This window comes from Lepidochelys kempii, chromosome 7 (assembly GCF_965140285.1).
Source record: "Lepidochelys kempii isolate rLepKem1 chromosome 7, rLepKem1.hap1, whole genome shotgun sequence".
NCBI classification, from domain to species: Eukaryota; Metazoa; Chordata; order Testudines; family Cheloniidae; genus Lepidochelys; species Lepidochelys kempii.
In genome coordinates, this window is record NC_136386.1 from 111,814,038 (window position 1) to 111,833,501 (window position 19,464).

The following is a 19,464-nucleotide window of genomic DNA, read 5'->3' on the forward strand; positions in this document are numbered from 1 at the left end:
ACTTTGATATGGGAAATTTGATACTGGGGTGATAATTGGTTAGGACTGATGTATCCAGGGTTGGTTTCTTCAGTGTTGGTTGGACTACTGCATGTTTGAAGAAGGAAGGAAAGATTTCTCTTCTGAATGAGCTGTTGGCTATTTTGGTCAGGAGTAAAACCAGTTGACCATGACTGTTTCACAAGCCAAGAAGGCCATGAGTCAGATTCACATGTCTTGGTTTGGGACTCCTTGATGAATAAATATACTGAACTCTAGGAATGCAGGTGGGTGAAGGCAGAGTGGATCTGTGCTGTTTGAGAAGGCTTCCTGATTGTGCGTGATCTTTTCAACATAGTAGGTTCTCATAGTGCTTTGCAGCATTTGGTGCTCAGCTTTGCTGCAGGTTGTAGGCATTCAGGATTGATGAAGCAATATACCACCCTGGCTAGCTCCTTGGGGAGGGATAGGGCAGCCTCAGTGGAGGCTGATAGGATGGTTCTCAGGAATTCATTATGTTTCATCCTGTCTGAATCAGCCCTGGTTTTCCACCATCTAAGCTCGAGTAGCCACCCCACTCTCTCCACATGATGCAGGGTGCCAGAAAACCACGGAGATCTGTGTGGGTAAGGGAGAAGAAGGGGTCGTTTGGGGGCCAGCGTGTCAATGATCAATGACATGTAGAATGGTAATGATCACCAGGTCCTCCACTCCTTGTCATGTGTGCAGGGGTGCTGTTGCACTTTAGCAGGCTTTTCTTCAGAAGAGGGCTGTAAGGGAGCTGTTTTGGCTTACTGAGTGTCTGGCCAGTTCTGAGCGGGTTTGAGCCTAGCTCAGCCGGGAATAGTCCCCAAGGGACTGTCTGCTAGCTGGGGATTGGCTGGAGCAATGTGCTCTGGCCATGCCCTCTCCCATCAGATTCACACAGATATTGCATGTCGAAGCAGGCTCCATTTGCAGAGTGGAACAGGCAAGTGCAATGTGATATAAGTCAAGGTTTGATAAGTAGGGAAGGAGAGAATTATTAAGTGCCTTTGCTTCAGTACTATAGGTAGATGTACTTCGATGTGAAATATTATTTTGTCAAATATATGCATACTTTCACACTTAGAAACGGATTTCACATGGCACCTCCATTGGTATACGAAACATCGATCACACATGCAGAAAGACCATATAGTCTCTCTGTTCTGGATGTGTATACCACAGAGCACTGAAACATTTATGAAGTAATGTGTAAATTAAAAAAAAAACTATAAGAAACAATACTTTCCTCAATTACTCTCCAAGGTGTTAACATTACAGAAATTGATGAGCATTGCTCTGTAGGTCTATAAAACATAAACTCTATCACTTTAGTGTATAAATAACCAAACACAGATAGTAACTATTGTTTCAATAGTACAACTCTGTTGCAACCACCCACTTCTTGCACAATCTTTTCCTTCAGTTAGAGGCGAAAAATGCAGCGTGTTCTTCATTTTAATAAACTTTCTTTTGATGATTAACACATTGTTTTATGAGACCTGAAAGAACAAAGTTAAATGAACAGGAAGTGAAAACTTATGATGGATGTGTCCCTCATAGCATTTAGATCTTCTCCACTTGATTAAAATTCCTAGTTACTCTTCACTGAATTGTTTAGAGTTTTTTTAGCAGTCTCTGTCCTGATTAAAACAAATTAGCATCAAAGATTCCCAGTTGAATGAGGAATCATTAATTGAGAAACATGCAATGCTCCTTAATTACCTTTAGAACAGTCAGAGAACAAATAATCTTAGGTTTCAAAGGGGTTTGCACGCACTGTGCACCGTAGGCTCATTCTCTGTGTCTATGAGAATAAAAGTAGACTTGCATATACCGTTGAGGGATATCAATGCAAGCCTCAGTAAACTCATTGTAGATTGTTTATCTAAAGAAAAAATAGTAAGGAAATGGCTGGCTGGAAGAGATAGATGTTTCAGTTTATTATGTTGATTATAGCTTCCAATTTGCTTTACATATGTCAATATTGACTGAAAAAATGTCAGCTGTTCTTTATTAATACAAATTGAAATACTTCTGTGTAAAATACTCCAGCTATGCAAGCATCTGACAAAATGTCAGACACATACGTACGGAGAGAACAACTTTACAGTTTTAAATATAACACAAAAGAGACAAATAGGAAACATGATATGTTCCTCAGTAGAACTTTCTTTAATATACAATTTTTTCAAAGTGTTTTTCCCAGTCTATGACTCAGATTCTGCAGATCAGTGTATCCGTATGGAAATCTCTACAGCAAAAAAGGAATAAATACACCTCCTTTAAAAGCATCCATAAAATGCACACTAGTAAGATAATAATTTGTATATTAACATAAGAACATAAGAATGGCCATACTGGGGTCAGACCAAAGGTCCATCTTGCCCAGTATCCTGTCTACTGACAGTGGCCAATGCCAGGTGCCCCAAAGGGAATGAACAGAACAGGTAATTATCAAGTGATCCATCCCCTGTCGTCCATTCCCAGCTTCTTGCAAACAGAGGCTAGGGACACCATGCCTGCCCATCCTGGCTAATAGCCATTGGTGGACCTATCCTCCCTGAATTTATCTAGTTCTTTTTTAACCCTTTTATAGTCTTGGCCTTCACAACATCCTCTGGCAAAGAGTTCCACAGGTTGACTGTGCATTGTTTGAAGAAATACTTCCTTTTGTTTGTTTTAAACCTGCTGCCTATTAATTTCATTTGGTGATCCCTAGTTCTTGTGTTATAAGAAGGAGAAAATAACACTTCCTTATTTACTTTCTCCACACTAATCAGGATTTTATAGACCTCTATCAAATCCCCTCTTAGTTGTCTCCTTTCCAAGCTGAAAAGTCCCAGTCTTAGTAATCTCTCTTCAAAGGGTGTTCCATACCCCTAATAATTTTTGTTGCTCTTTTCTGAACCTTTTCCAATTCCAATATATGTTTTTTGAGAAGGCGTGACCACATTTTCAGGCAGTATTCAGGATGTGGGTATACCATGGATTTATACAGAGGCAATATGATATTTTCTGTCTTATTATCTATCCCTTTTTTAATGATTCCCAACGTTCTGTTCGCTTTTTTGACTTTTTTGACTGCCACTGCACATTGAGTGGGTGTTTTCAGAGAACTATCCACAATGACTCCAAGATCTTTCTTGAGTGATAACAGCTAATTTAGACCCCATCATTTTATATGTATAGTTGCGATTATATTTTCCAATGTGCATTATTTTGCATTTATTAACATTGAATTTTATCTACCATTTTGTTGCCCAGTCACCCAGTTTTGGGAGATCCTTTTTTAGCTCTTTGCAGTCTTCCTGGGACTTAACTATCATGAATAGTTTTGTATCATCTGTAGATTTTTCCACCTCACTGTTTACCTCTTTTACCAGATCATTTATGAATATGTTGAATAGGACTTGTCCCAGTACAGACCCCTGGGGGACACGACTATTTACCTCTCTCATTCTGAAAATTGACCATTTATTGCTGCCCTTTGTTTCCTATCTTTTAACCAGTTACCAATCCATGAGGCGACCTTCCCTCTTTTCCCATGACAGCTTACTTTGCATAAGAGCCTTTGGTGAGGGACCTTGTCAAAGGCTTTCTGAAAATCTAAGTAAACTATATCCACTGGATCCCCCTTGTCCATATGCCTGTTGACCCACTCAAAGAATTCTAATAGATTGGTGAGGCATGATTTCCCTTTACAAAAACCATGTTGATTCTTCCCCAATATATTATGTTCATATACACGTCTGACAATTTTTTTCTTTACTATAGTTTCAACCAGTTTGTCTGGTACTGAAGTCAGGTTTACCAGCCTGTAATTGCCAGGATCATCTCTGGAGCCCTTTTTAAAAATTGGCATCACATTAGCTATCCTCCAGTCATTTGGTACAGAAGCTGATTTAAAGATAGGTTATAGACTAGAGTTAGCAGTTCTGCAATTTCACATTTGAGTTCCTTCAGAACTCTTGGGTGAATACCATCTGGTCCTGGTGAATTATTACTGTTTAGTTTATCAATTTGTTCCAAAACCTCCTGTAATGACACCTCAATTTAGAATAGTTCCTCAGATTTGTCACCTAGAAAGAATGGCTCAGGTATGGGAATCTCCCTCACATCCTCAATCGTGAAGACCAATGCAAAGAATTCATTTACTTTTTCTGCAATGGCCATATCATCCTGGAGTGCTCCTTTAGCATCTTAAAAAGAAAAGGAGTACTTGTGGCACCTTAGAGACTAACCAATTTATTTGAGCATAAGCTTTCATGAGCTACAGCTCACTTCATCGGATGCATACTGTGGAAACTGCAGAAGACATTATATACACAGAGACCATGAAACAATACCTCCTCCCACCCCACTCTCCTGCTGGTAATAGCTTATCTAAAGTGATCACTCTCCTTACAATGTGTATGATAATCAAGTTGGGCCATTTCCAGCACAAATCCAGGTTTTCTCACCCTCCGCCCCCCTACACACAAACTCACTCTCCTGCTGGTAATAGCCCATCCAAAGTGACCACTCTCTTTACAATGTGTATGATAATCAAGGTGGGCCATTTCCAGCACAAATCCAGGTTTTCTCACCCCCCCCCTTTTTTTTTTTTCAAAAATCCACACACACAAACTCACAAACTGTGTGGTTTTTTGAAAGAAAAAAAAAGGGGGGGGGGTGAGAAAACCTGGATTTGTGCTGGAAATGGCTCACCTTGATTATCATACACATTGTAAAGAGAGTGGTCACTTTGGATGGGCTATTACCAGCAGGAGAGTGAGTCTGTGTGTAGGGGGGCGGAGGGTGAGAAAACCTGGATTTGTGCTGGAAATGGCCCAACTTGATTATCATACACATTGTAAGGAGAGTGATCACTTTAGATAAGCTATTACCAGCAGGAGAGTGGGGTGGGAGGAGGTATTGTTTCATGGTCTCTGTGTATATAATGTCTTCTGCAGTTTCCGCGGTATGCATCCGATGAAGTGAGCTGTAGCTCACGAAAGCTTATGCTCAAATAAATTGGTTAGTCTCTAAGGTGCCACAAGTACTCCTTTTCTTTTTGCGAATACAGACTAACACGGCTGTTACTCTGAAACCTTTAGCATCCTGATTGTCGAGTGGCCCCACTGGTTGTTTAGCAAGCTTCTTGCTTCTGATGTACTTACAGGTTTTTTTGCTATATTTATTTTTAATCTGCTCCTTTAAGCAGCACAAAGGTCAAAACTCAATCAAAATTCAAGCATTGAGTATATATGTGCATGTTTCTGTAATTGATACTATATTCACGTTGGGCCCAATCCTGCAGGTATTGCCCTCCTTTTGACGTTGACAAGTGTTTGGCCTACCGAACCTTTGCAGGATCTGACTCTGTGTGTGTGTGTGTGTGTGTGTGTGTGTGTGTAAAAAGCAAGGACAGCTCAACGAATTGAATGAAAGGCATTATCGAAAAAAATTGGCAATTCACAGAAAATGCTTCAGGAAAGACTTTGGGCAAGATCCTCAGTTGCTGTGGGGATACACTGATTTATAGGTTAGGCTCTGATCCTTTGTATTGCAGAGGTTTAATGGTACAAATGGGCAATACAAACTTTACTGGGCATATTTGAAGATGTTTTTTCAGTAATACAAACTGTCAAATTCAACTATGCCTATATAACTCATGACGACTGGGGCTTTTTAAAAATACAATCACCCCACAACCTACTATATGTTTGTGTCCTATTCTGCAGGTACTTAATACTAAACCTCAACTGTGTAGTCTCAACTGAAGTCAAGAAAGCTACTGACAGAAGTAGTCATTACATTTGACAATGCTGGACCTTATTTTTAAGAAGTCTCAATCACTAATGGCCAGCTAGAGTTACAAAAGTGAAAGATTATATCTTGCTTCTTGTTATCTAAGCTACTTGTTAGTTCTCTTCTTATCATTATTTTAATTTAATACATTAAAGTTTGTGGCCAGGGTTAAGTAGGTCATTGAAGGCTAACTCACCTGCAAAATTACCAAGTTTGAGGTCTTCAAAATGTCTTTATGGGCTTGTACATCTCTAATCTTTTTTGTAAAATTTGAGTTAAACTGTATATTTTTGTTACTGTTTTCTAAAATGCATACCCCTTCCCATTCCCTTTTTCTTTTTATTCCTTTGGTGTTTTAAAGCTCACATAAAATTTGTAATTCCTCTGGCTGGAACCCCATCCTTTTATTAGTTTGCAAATGATTATACATACATAATACTATTTGTTTACCTAAACCTGCTGATATAGTTATATCCTTATAATTCATTTATGTATATGTTTTTCATATTTCTTCTACACCCACACTTAATACTAATGATTATGAGGTACTCCGATATTATGGTGCTGAGTGCTATATAAGTAGAATGATACAATAATAATGCTGATTATGTTAAAACCTTTGATGCAAGCAATCTTGTATAATAATTGCTCATTTATTTCTTGAGTACAAGATTGTACTCAAAGCTTTAAAATACTCCCTTCTCCCCAAGTTCTATGCTCTATATTTTCAAGATCCTAAGGACTACAGAGTCCTTTCCATAGCGCTCTCGTCATTATGGGACCAGATCATATTACCCATCCAGTCCCAGGACTGAGTTTGGCCCTGTCATACTTGCTGTAGCTCAAGAAGCCCTCAACAATATTAGGACCGCATCCTGTAGAATGGACCCATGCCCCTCCTGGCTGGTACAAACAAAAAAAAAAACTATTTCCAATACTCATGGAGATTATCAATGCCTTTTTCTGCAAAACATACCTGAAAACTCCTCAAAAAAAGCAATAGACTATTTTATCTTCAATAGGTCACCACTTGACCTAGAACATCTCTCCAGTTACTGTCCTGTCTCCATCTAATCGTTCCTGGAAAAAATATCAAAAAAGTAATATCAAGCTCCATATCAGCCAATATACTAGATGTTTTGCAGCCAGGGATCAGACTAGAGCACAGCACAGACACAGGCACAGTGGCAGGAAAATATGACCTCATAGCCATGAATTCAAGCAAGATCTCCACGCTTATACCACTGGACTCCTCTGAAGATTTCAACACAGGGGACTGCTGAACTGTCTATGTGACAAGGCAGTTTGATAATAGTTGGGCTGCTGGTATTCTGAGACCATTGTCTGTCATTCCAATTAGTATTATCTCATGGTGCTCCCCTTGTCTGTCTTTCTTATCCACCTGTTGGTATTTGTCTTATACTGAAGTTGTATGCTCTTTGGGGCAGAGACTGTCTTTTTGCTACGTATTTGTATTCTGCCTTGCACAATGGGATCCTGCTCTATGACTGGGTCTCTCTTAGATGCTACCATAATACAAATAAACATTATTATTATAATAAGTTGATGACACAGCACTAGAGTAGCTCCCATCATTCCTCTCCAACAGAACCCAGAGAGTGATAAAAGTGTTCCTCTTCTCTGAAGGCCCTTACTGGTGGGGTTCTGTGGGGGTACATATTGCCTCCCTTTCTCTTCGATATCTGCATGAGACCTCTTGGAGAGATAGTAAGATGCCACAGGCTGTGTTTCAACTATATGCTAATAACACTCAACTGTCTATCTCATTCGTCACAGACACAACCATCACCATTACTGAGATATCAGAATATCTACAAGGGATCGGCTCCAGGATGAAGAGCAGATAGCTCAAATTGAACCCAGGCAAGACTGAAGTATTGCTGGTTGGGTGAAATCCTTGGAAGAACTAGTAGGGGTACGGTTCTCCACTGTCATAAATATAAAGGGAAGGGTAAACCCCTTTGAAATCCCTCCTGGCCAGGGGAAAGCTCCTCTCACCTGTAAAGGGTTAAGAAGCTAAAGGTAACCTCGCTGGCATCTGACCAAAATGACCAATGAGGAGACAAGATACTTTCAAAAGCTGGGAGGAGGGAGAGAAACAAAGGGTCTGGTCTGTCTGTAGTCGTCTTGGCCGGGGATAGACCAGGAATGGAGTCTTAGAACTTTTAGTAAGTAATCTAGCTAGGTATGTGTTAGATTATGATTTCTTTAAATGGCTGAGAAAAGAATTGTGCTGAATAGAATAACTATTTCTGTCTATGTATCTTTTTTGTAACTTAAGGTTTTGCCTAGAGGGGTTCTCTATGTTTTTGAATCTAATTACCCTGTAAGATATCTACCATCCTGATTTTACAGGGGGGATTTCTTTATTTCTATTTACTTCTATTTTTTATTAAAAGTCTTCTTGTAAAACACTGAATGCTTTTTCATTGTTCTCAGATCCAAGGGTTTGGGTCTGTGGTCACCTATGCAAATTGGTGAGGCTTTTTATCCAACATTTCCCAGAAAAGTGGGGGTGCAGGTGTTGGGAGGATTGTTCATTGTTCTTAAGATCCAAGGGTCTGGGTCTGTAGTCACCTAGGCAAATTGGTGAGGCTTTTTACCAAACCTTGTCCAGGAAGTGGGGTGCAAGGTTTTGGGAAGTATTTTGGGGGGAAGGACGCGTCCAAACAGCTCTTCCCCAGTAACCAGTATTAGTTTGGTGGTGGTAGCGGCCAGTCCAAGGATAACGGGTGTAATATTTTGTACCTTGGGGAAGTTTTGACCTAAGCTGGTAAAGATAAGCTTAGGAGGTTTTTCATGCAGGTCCCCACATCTGTACCCTAGAGTTCAGAGTGGGGGAGGAACCTTGACATCCACTTACATTGAAGGCATGTAGCTCCCCCTTCAACGAAGTGATGCAAAGCCTTGGGATCCTGGTTGATGCATCCAGAAGCTTGAATGATCAGGCAGCATCAGTGTCTAAAAACTTCTCTTTGCACCAGCAGCTGGCTAGGAAAGATCACAGCACCGCCCTGTACACAACCGCACTCCAAAACAATGAATCAGTCTACTGAAGGGGTCAGAGTTAAGGCTGCATGTCAAGGATCTATCAATCTTTCAGAAGTGGTCTGCCAAGTCTTTATTCACTGTAATTTAATGTTTCGTGTGCCAGTAATACATGTTAACGTTTTAGAAGGTCTCTCTCTAAGTCTATATTATATAACTAAACTATTGTTGTATGTAAAGTAAATAAGGTTTTTAAAATGTTTAAGAAGCTTCATTTAAAATTAAATTAAAATGCAGATCTTATCAGGTTAGTGTGATCCTTGCCCTTGCTTTTCCTTGCTGAGTTTTCCGATGTCCTGCCAGCCAGGGTCCCGGCCACTGGCCCCACTCAGTCCACTGCCGGCCAGGGGTTCAGTCCATCCAGGCAGGCAGTGGGCTGAGCGGGACTGGCAACTGGGACTCCGGCTGGCAAGGGGCTGGCGGACGGAACCACAGGCTGGAAGCAGTGTGCCACTGAAAATCCACTCGCTTGCTGCCTTTGGCACATATGCCATAGGTTGCCTACCCCGGTCTACTGCAACCACAGTTTTTATACCACTAAAGGGGAAAACAGTCGGAGACTCGATGAACTCTATTTGGGACATCGCTATTTTGTATGGAAAGCACTAAAATATTATAGTGATGGGCAGCACTACAAAACCTCAAGGATCTATCAATCCAAACTAGCACTTCTAAAATTAAAAAAAAGGCATACATAAATTTCTGAGCATGTATACAGTGTATAAATAAATGGTGGACAGCAGGTTTCTGTATCCCCACTCATGTGAGGTGGCCTTCACATTAATATGATGCTCCCTACACTCTTCAGTGAGGAAGCATGAGAAGTAGAATATCCTACTGTTCATTGCTTTAAGTTTTATTTACACTACAAGGAGGTTATTTTGTGGCTGAAGTAAAAATATTTTAAGCTGAATGAGTGCAGTTAATGGTATCCTTCCAACTGGCCTTCACTTTTAAACAGTGACAGTAAATCAAACAAGCTGATTTCTCCAGAAAGCAAATCTCCTGCTGCGAACTTGCACTGAAAATAGTAATACTTTGCACTTTCGTACTGCCATCCATCAAAGCATCAATGCTTTGCAGACATTAACAAACTAAGCCTCAAAATACCCCCTTTGAGTTGTTGTTTTTGTTTAAATCACCAGTTGACTGATAGGGAATCTGACACAAAAAGACTAAGGCACACATTTTCAAAATTAGCCTCAGATTTTGGATGCCCAAATTGAAACACAAGGGGCCAGATTCACCATTGTGCCCTCCTTAATCTGGGTATGGGTGAGAGATCCACTTTGCAACTCCCAAATTCTGGCCCTGCTCCAAATTGCTGCAGCTTGCAACAGCTCTTGATGAGCCATTATATGGCACAGAAGAGGTCACAAAATAGCTCTACTCAACTAAACACAGGATGATCACTGTGAGCAAAGATGGCAGAAGCAGGTCTATGGAAAACAAATGGAAAAAAAATTCATTAATATGAGAAGTCTGAAAGGCTTTATCTAGGGTTCTGGTTATTGTTCCTACAAGCAATATTTATTTGTCAGATGTATTCAAAATAGCTTTAGTGTCTACTGGCTTAGATGTTTTCCTACAGATTATCAACTGACGCAAGCATCAGTATTTCACATCAGGAAACATTGCATCCTCGAGGCTGAAAAGTTAAGATCTATTTATTTTTTACATGACTGAATAGAGACTGAACATCCAGCCAGATTATTTTAGGGACTGAGCCAGAGATCGAGCCAGGTGGTGCTTGACCTGCAAGGACGCTTCGTCCATTTGAGATTTGTCTTCAAGATGATTTCCTATATAAATACCATACACAATCTTGATAAGATGGCTCATGTGAAAAATGAGAGAGAGCTTAATATTTTTAACAGAGACTTTACTTTTATTGTCCAGAAACCCTTCAGGTGGTTTAAAAAAAACCTGGTAATCAAATTACTTACATAATGACTGTGTAATCTAGATGAATACTGTCAAAGTTATTAGGCCTAAAAATTGAACTGTTGTTAAAGTGATCCCAAAATTCTTACCCTCAGGATTCCAGACCTACAATGTAAATTGTTTGGGAAATTAATCATTGCTGCTGATTTTATACATCAGACTCTATATATCAAGATCCAAACTTTTCCTATGTTCTACATTTTTGTTTCTACTATATAAATAGAGGGCCCCGCTGTGGAAAAAAAATGCAGTTAGATATAAATCCGAACTTGCTTAGTTAAAGATATATGTCTGTCTCTTACAAAGAAATATAGTTAATAGAACTCATTACATTCTGAAGTGTAACTTATTTACACAGACTATATTCAAGTAGCTTCATGAGAAGGTACACACACACACACGAGAAATGGAGAGATTGGTTCACTCATGCTACAGTATGAGATATATCTGTTACTTTGCTTTGAACAGTAATTTGTAGCTGTGAATTTCTCCCCAGAAGTATCAATGACTGGTTTGCAAAGAAAATAAATACAGATATCGAATCCTGATGGTCAGAATTTCACCACAGGGCCACTATTCAAACAGTTTTTAGCCCTATATTTTTAGTTCAACATAAATCACACAAAAGTTACAAAGGGCCACTCAACATTTTCTGAATTTGATCTAGAGTTCAAAAAATACTCTGGGAGCAGAGCATTGAACATTCTTAAGCATAAAGCAAATGAGAATATCTGTCACCCAGTGTACAGTGGTCACCATTAAGAGTCAGTATTTGCCAACAATTGGCATAGTGTGGTATCTGAGACACATCAGTATTTTCATAGATCTAAAACAAAGTAACCATAGTTACTGAGATACTGTGGTTTGATTCCTGTTGCAATTTTCCATTTAATGGCAACCATTAATTTAATATTTCTCTTTAATGCACTTACTTTTACTAATTTGTACGCACGCTGGGAGAAGAAAAATCAAGAAGGTGTTAGAAAAAGTACTCTGAATATAATGAAAATGTTGAATGACCCCATGACACTGGTACTTTACTTGAACAATAAAAACCACATGTTTTAACTGATAGCTTAATAAAATGCCTAATGAATATCTGCCCATCTCAAGTGCTACAATAAACATTATAATCCATTTAAATGTGAATTTACTTTTCAAGTAACGTCAAACTCCAGGTGACCACAGGTAGATGCAATTCCCACGTGGGGGATTCCAGTCAGAGTAATTGCTCTGTAGAATACATGACCTGTGTACCATGGGTCTCAGGTACACATAAAAAACTGTATATTTCTCATGTGTAATATTTAGACAGAAAGATATTACAGAATTAGGGAAAATTTCCAGACAAGTGGTTTATTTCTTTGCTTTTTGAATGGCTAATTCACCATGCACACCAGTTCTACTGGCTTATTTTCCCTGGAGCAGCTCTGCATTAGAACTAACATAAGGAGCTATTTTCAGAAGACACTTTTTTCCAGGTTTTAAGTAGCATTGACTGAAAATTTGCAAAAGAATCTTTAAAAATGAATCTTAGGTTTTAAGAAATAAGGGAGTGAGGTTAGAACAGTCAATAAAAACACAATATCATGATGACATTATTTTAGCTTAAGAATGTCATATTTTAAGATAGGAAAATACTGAAACAATCATGCCAGCTAAGGAATAATTATAGCATAATTCATAAATGTACAATTTGTCAAAACAATATAGCAGTCATGGTAAGATGCAACCTAATAATCTTGTACAACCATTCCTTTTAATATTTATTTAATTTTTACATTCAATCCTCATCCAAATTAAGCAGGATAGTTTTATGTATGAATGGCATTACAAAATAAACACTATCAACTCACAACAGGGGTTTATGACTGCTGCTGTACCACCATGGCATGCAAGTAACTATGTAGTCAATTGTAAACAGTAAAATGTCATCACCTTCCTAAAATAAAAAAGAAAATGAAAAATACAGCTATAGTAGTAAACATCAATTATCTTTTTATATCTTTCATATTTACCAAAACTCTATCATATACAAGAGGCATTTATACCTCTGTGGCTCTCTCCTACATTAGCACCTTGGCAACCGTGGAGGTGATAAACTTCACTTCCAAGCAAGATCTAACAAAACTATTGGTTTCACATAAACCATCATCAATGTTTAATGCATAAAGGAGAAATAAGACCCATCTGCTACCTCCCCCCCTTAACAGTCTCTTTTTCTTTTGCTGTATTTCAGAATTATAACTAACTGAAAATACAGTGACGAGGGCCATATGAAGCTGTTTGTTGGAGCTTTTACCATGGTAAACAAGCTCCTGTAAGCTTATTAGACTAAGGCCTACTAGAGAGGATGCTTTTCTGTTAGCTTTTTTGTTGTTGTTGAGCATTGATTTGGTGAGGTCCCATATTGGAGGGATGATCTGAGAACCAAAATCTCGCTGGCTTTTGGAAGTTTATTATTATATGTATTTTGTATGCAGGATATTTCTTGAAATAGGATGAAAGTGAAGATCAGATGAAATTCTGCAGCTGGGAAAGGAAGGTCAGAGGAATATCATAATGTATTATTAATTATTATTATGGATGGGTCAATGTGCTGTTTGAGGTGCAACCTTTTTGCTGGGAGGTGAGGACAATGATTTACAGTCACTTTAGAAAATTACAGTGTTGAAGCAAAAGCAGGTATACTGCTGCAAAGTAACAGCAAGTTAAACTCTCCTTAGGCTTGCAATCTTGGAGAGAGCTTTTGGAAAAAAAGGAAACTTGATTTCAGGACAGCATTTTCCATGCTCCATCAGCTCTGATAATTAGTTGGTATAGAAGACCAACATGTACTCTTTACAGTACATATCAGTCGGAATTCTAATAAACTTCTTATGAAGTCCACTCATCATCCTGTTGTAGCCTAGATTGCATGTCAGGGCCTTTAGGAAGGTAAAAAAACCATGATATGCTTTAATCAGGTTTTTATATGATATGATCATCAAAATACATATTTGCTTGGCTACACCTACATACTGCTTAATTCAAAATCTGCCTTCAGATTTGGGCAATGATAAAACAACCCCTAAATCCACATCAGCATCTTCAGTTCCTGCTTTCTGTAAGAGTATTTTAACTCCCATTAAGAGAAGAAAACTGTACAATTCTCACCATTACATTAAGCTCTACAAAAATGTCTTTTAGTTTCCTGTGAATAGTTTAGTTTTCAATTATACAATTCCCTTCTACATTACAAAACAATGTGTAGTCTTTCCTAGATGTACTCAATATCCACCCCGCTGCAAGATATACTCAGCATCGAGACAAGTATTTAGTTTATTTCTAAATAAACTCATCAAATAGACTCATATTTGCCATAAGGTTGTTCTGCTGTGGGGAATAGCAGGCTGCAAGTGTGAATATAACAGGAAACATTACTTATCATCATCATCTTCGTCATCATAATCCATAGGTTTGCCTCCATAAAAACTGAGGCTGTAGTATAGCTTTCAATGGAAGCCATTTAAAAGGAAAACATTACAGAATGTACAAGTACATTTTCTGGACCTCAGACACAAGTTCCTTGACGTGTTGAAAGATGATGTTTTCGATTTCTGATTCCTGAACTCTTATCTTTACAGTCTGCAGGCTTCTGTTGGGAAATGTCTATCAATGCACTTGCAATTGCAAGACCTGTAAGAAAAATAAAAAAAAACCAAAACAAAACACAATTTAGTGCCCAGTGGTGAGAAGACTTCCACAGCATTGTGTCGGTTCCTTTCATGTCCAGTCTTTTGTACCTTTCCAGTAAGTCATCGGCTATTTCAAAGTGAGATGGGAAGCTAACAAACATTTTCCTATGATCTAATATGTTTTTCTTGTAATCAGGAACAAAAGGGGGGGGGGGAAGTAGTGTGGTGTGGTGATAGGGTGCTAGGCTGGAAATGAGAAGGCCTTGGTTCCATCTTTTCTCTGCCTCTGACCTCCTATGTGACTTTGGGCAAGCCACTTCACCACTCTGTGCCTCTGTTTCCTTTGTTTGTCTTGTCTACGTAGACAGAAGTTCTTTGGGACAGGGACTGTCTTTTACTATGTGTTTCCACAGTGCCTTGCACAGTGGGACCCTGAGTTCAGATGAGATTTTAGGTGCTACTGTAATATAAATGACAACAACAAAACGTAACTTGTCATTTTTTTTGTAAACAGTGTGAGCATGGTAGAAACCAAGTAAAGCCTTAGGGCCAAATTCTATTCTCAGTTATACTGTGTGAAACCTTGCAACACTCGTTTATCAAAGAAACATATTGGTAGCTGCTTGCAGTCTGTCCATACTTCGTGTCTGCAACTTGCTAATACATGTACTAAAGTAAAAGCTACATGGATTGTGGAAAACCAAGTGCAAGAAAAAGTGACAGACAACTTGTAAGCATCTACAAACCTTTTACGTAGCAAGTAACTTTAATACTGAAGTTCATCTGTATAAAAACACTAACAGAATTAGCCTAATAGTTTAAAGAGAAACGGATGTGATAACATAGTAGAATGAAGAAGCAAACTACAATATTTCACTGGAACTGTAATCAAAGGATGTTTTTAGTCCAAATAGCTTTAATCAAAGAAAGAGACCAGCTTTAAGAAAACCATTAAACACAGCCTCAGCAAAGCAGACAGACATTTTTAATACAAAACATGTACTTTCTTTATAAACTTGTCCCATTCCCTTGGCCAGTGGTGTGAAATTGTTAATGGCTTTGGGGAATTAAAAATAAGGATGAAGATGAAAAAATGATTTGATCTTGGTATATCAGAGGTCTTATCATAGGAGACATAAAATCAGAGAAATTATAGATGGGTTGTTAACAGATAGTAAAACATGATAGTAATAGTTTATGTAAAATATTAACAGTAACAACTCACAAAAACACATTGTTTTATTTTTCAAACTCTGATAGAGTAATTGATTCTTGATTTCACAACATTCGGGGACCAATATAACCATAACTAATTTAAGTAATATTGACAAACACAGTAAAGGCTTCCCCTTAGAGCTCACTCAATGCTCCTTAGTTGCATACAGTGCCACTGCTAATCCACTCTAGGACCTTTTAAGATAGCTTCCAGTATTTGTAACAAATAACGTGTATTATTGCTTTTACATGGACTGAGTTTTATCTATCACAAAATCCAATTTTAAGTGTAATTCCTCACACATTATCTCACTGCATCACCTAGCTGATTATAAGTGACAAGATATAATTTTCAGTGTTTCTTTGTGACTCTAAAGTCTGCTTTACTTACATCAAATAAATTGCGAGAAAGAAACCAAGTGGTTCAGGTTGCCGATATACTGGAAATTCTGTGCTAATCCAAAACTGTAATAGTATCTTCCCTATCTCACAAAGATGTTGCAAGATTTAATTAGTTAATGTGCATACAACTCTGAAAATGCAAAGTGCTATATGCTGTAGAAGTGTTAAATACTATTATCATTTTTCAGTTTCAGGATATGCAAGGGCCAAGATTAAGTAATTTTTCACACACACACTCATTTCCTGGCATTAGTTAGCGATCCCTAAAATTTGACATTGATAAATGAAATTATAAGCTATCTTTGAGGTACCTTTAAAACATTATCAATAGCTGGTGTAACTAAAGCCAGGGATAAAATCTAAGTGACATTTTTGATGCTTCCCTATATGTGACTCTGTTTTTAACAGCTAGGCTTAGCTAGTATGTTAAATGGATTGTATATTAGGAGGAAAACACTTCTTCCAATTATTCTTATATATATATATTTTTTTTTAGTATGCTTGGTTGCATGCTGCTCACCCCACTCTGCATAACTAACATATAAGAAACACTGTTTCCTTCAAATCTAATGCTTCATTCTGGGACATGTTGGCATGCTGTTAGAGTTCCATTAAAATCAGGTCACTCCAGAAGATCATTTTTCAAAACGTCACACAAATCATCTGATGAAATTTACTTATTGTGTTCTCTAGGCCCAGCACAGTTCCTTGTTATCAAAGCAATACAATTAACTAGGGGAACAATTCATTATTTCAGACTGGCGGTCTAAAGGAATTTCATTTACCAAGTCAAGATGATGCACAGATGCTGCAGGCAAGCAGAATTTACATCAAAATACAACTGAAGATTTGATTAAAATGCTGGGGTTTAAATATTTATTGTAAACTTCACCTTTATTTTGTAGACTTTTGTTCCTAAAATGCCAAAAATCTAATATATTTAAGATGATTAAAGCTGGAAATGTAAATCCTATGATGCTCAACATCTGTCACCTCCAGTTTCACGGCCAGTTTAGTTTACCTGTGTTCTTTAGATATTAGGCTTTATCTAAACTAGAGACTTTACAGAGGCAAAGCTGGACTGAGGCAGCTGCACAGCTGTAAGATCTCTCATGTAGCTGCTCCATGCCGATGGGAGAGGATTCTTCCGGTGACATGCTTAAACCAACCCCAATGAACACCTATGTCGGTGGGAGAAGCTCTCCCGCCGATGTAGCGCTGTGCACACTACCACTTATGCTGACGAAACATATGTCACTCTGCGGGGTGTTTTTTTCACACCCCTGAGCGACATGAGTTTTGCTGACGTAGCCTTAATATGTGCCAAACCACAACACTATCTCATTTCTTCTTATCTCTCGGTAGGGTGTCAGTAAAGAGCATCCACGAACAGGGAAGAACCTCTAATGATCTGAGGTCTGGAAATTCAAGTCCAGTCACAGAATTAGTTCTATTTCTTAGTCCAATTTGTTTTAGCTGCATAGAACTACGTCAGGTTATTTTCATAATCCTTGCTGGAAAAAACAATCTGTAACTTGTTTTACAGATATGTATGGAAAGATAATTAAAAAGGGAGCTTGGCCAAATATGTCACTGTAAAGTACGTAGGTTTTTAAAGAAAAATGCATTCATAATGAGAAAAAATATGAGAGAATACAATATGAACTTGGTTATCTTTTTTTAGAAATATAATCTTTCCTAATGGAAGTTAAATGGTAATAGTTGATTGTCAAGCAGTAGCTGCCTAATCATAAAATTACTGGTGGGTGGGTATGCTGCTGTTGTTTTAACAATTACGTAAAACAATTAATAAGTACAGGAATAAAATACAGCACATCAAATGAGATTGCCTTGCAAAGTGCATTCCCAATTTGTATACAAACACAGCACTTTAATTTTGCTTTTCAACAAAAGCCTCTGAAAAGTCATTCATTCTGAGATACTCTCCTCCCAGTCTCTGTAAAAACAGGCACTACAATATATTTTAATTTTCCAGCAAAACAGCTTCATTAGGCGTGAAAGGTTAATTGCAGGTTTAAGTGCAGTTCAGGGAACAGTGCATGGGTCTGTATTGAATAGAACAGTCTGCTACAGGAAGACTGAGCACTATAAACTGTTTGCCCTGCTCAAATGTTTTACTACCTCATTTACTAACTGTCTTTTTTTACTGCTTGTATTTGTAGTTCTCCTAAGCCTTTAATAGCTATAGTTTTATTTCACTGTAATCAGATTTAAATGGAAATACCCATGCTGGGATGTTTAAATGTTTTGCTAGAGTGTATAGAGCTACATACGAACTGATGTAAGACTACACTATCTCTTAGAGTAAGAAACAGTTTGCAGTGTTGTTGTAGCCTTATTGATCTTAGGATAGGAGAGAGACAAGGTTAGTGAGTTAGTATCTTTTATTAAAAAGACAAGGAGTACTTGTGGCACCTTAGAGACTAACCAATTTATTTGAGCAAAAGCTTTCGTGAGCTCACGAAAGCTCATGCTAAATCAATTGGTTAGTCTCTAAGGTGCCACAAGTACTCCTTTTCTTTTTGCGAATACAGACTAACACGGCTGTTACTCTGAAACCTATCTTTTATTAGCTCAACTTCTACAGGTGAAGTTTTTGAGCTACACAGAGCTCTTCTTCAGGTCTGGGAAAGGTAATTAGAGTTTCAAGGTGGAACAGTTTGTTAAGCATAAGCAGTTAACACATACTGCAAGAGACAATTCAAGATGAAGTGAGCAACTAACACCTCTGCAGTCTTAGTACAAAGGAGGGTTAATGAGTTACAGATTTTGTGTCTCATTAGAACAGCTAGTGTTGCTACTGAGTCCATAATTTTAGTGTCCAGCAGACCTATGAATTTAAGCTCCTAACCTTGTCTTTTGAAGATGCTGGCCAGATTTCCTGTGAGGACACGGACTGAGAGGTCAGATATGGATTGATCATCTTGTGAGAAGTATTTGCCCCTAGGTGATAGGATGTCTTTGTCTTCAATTTTTCTGTGTGAGTTCATTCAAAAGCATAGCAATTGTTTGGTGTCATCCACATAGTTGTTGTTGGGGCATTTGATACACTGGATGAGGTATACCATGTGTTGTGATAGGCATGTGTAGGACCCGTGGGTCTTGAAAGGTATGTTGTGGGGGGTGTTGATCATCATAACAGTGGAAATATGTCTTCAGATTTTGCATCTGTTGTTATGACAGGGTCTGGTGCTGCTTTGAGTTGGTCAGTCCCAGTCTGCTGGAAGCTTGCTTCTGACGATGAGCTTGGCGAGGTTGTTGTTTGAAGGCCAGAAGAAGGGATTCATGAAAGATTTCTTTCAGGATGTGGTCCCCATCAAATATGGGTTGTAACTGTTCG

The 19,464-nt window shown here is 38.3% G+C and overlaps 1 protein-coding gene across 4 annotated transcripts in view; it reads right to left on the reverse strand.

Annotated features, from left to right (window-relative positions):
• Nucleotides 1-12,131: 12,131 nt before the first annotated feature.
• ATRNL1 (attractin like 1) overlaps nt 12,132-19,464 on the reverse strand; it is a 1,086,620-nt gene continuing 1,079,287 nt past the window's right edge. For all 4 annotated transcript variants that reach the window (XM_073354269.2, XM_073354267.2, XM_073354264.2 and 1 more), the window contains one exon: nt 12,132-14,487. In XM_073354269.2, coding sequence (XP_073210370.2) covers nt 14,363-14,487 — 125 coding nt within the window. In that variant the 3' untranslated portion in view covers nt 12,132-14,362. The remainder of the gene's footprint in view (nt 14,488-19,464) is intronic.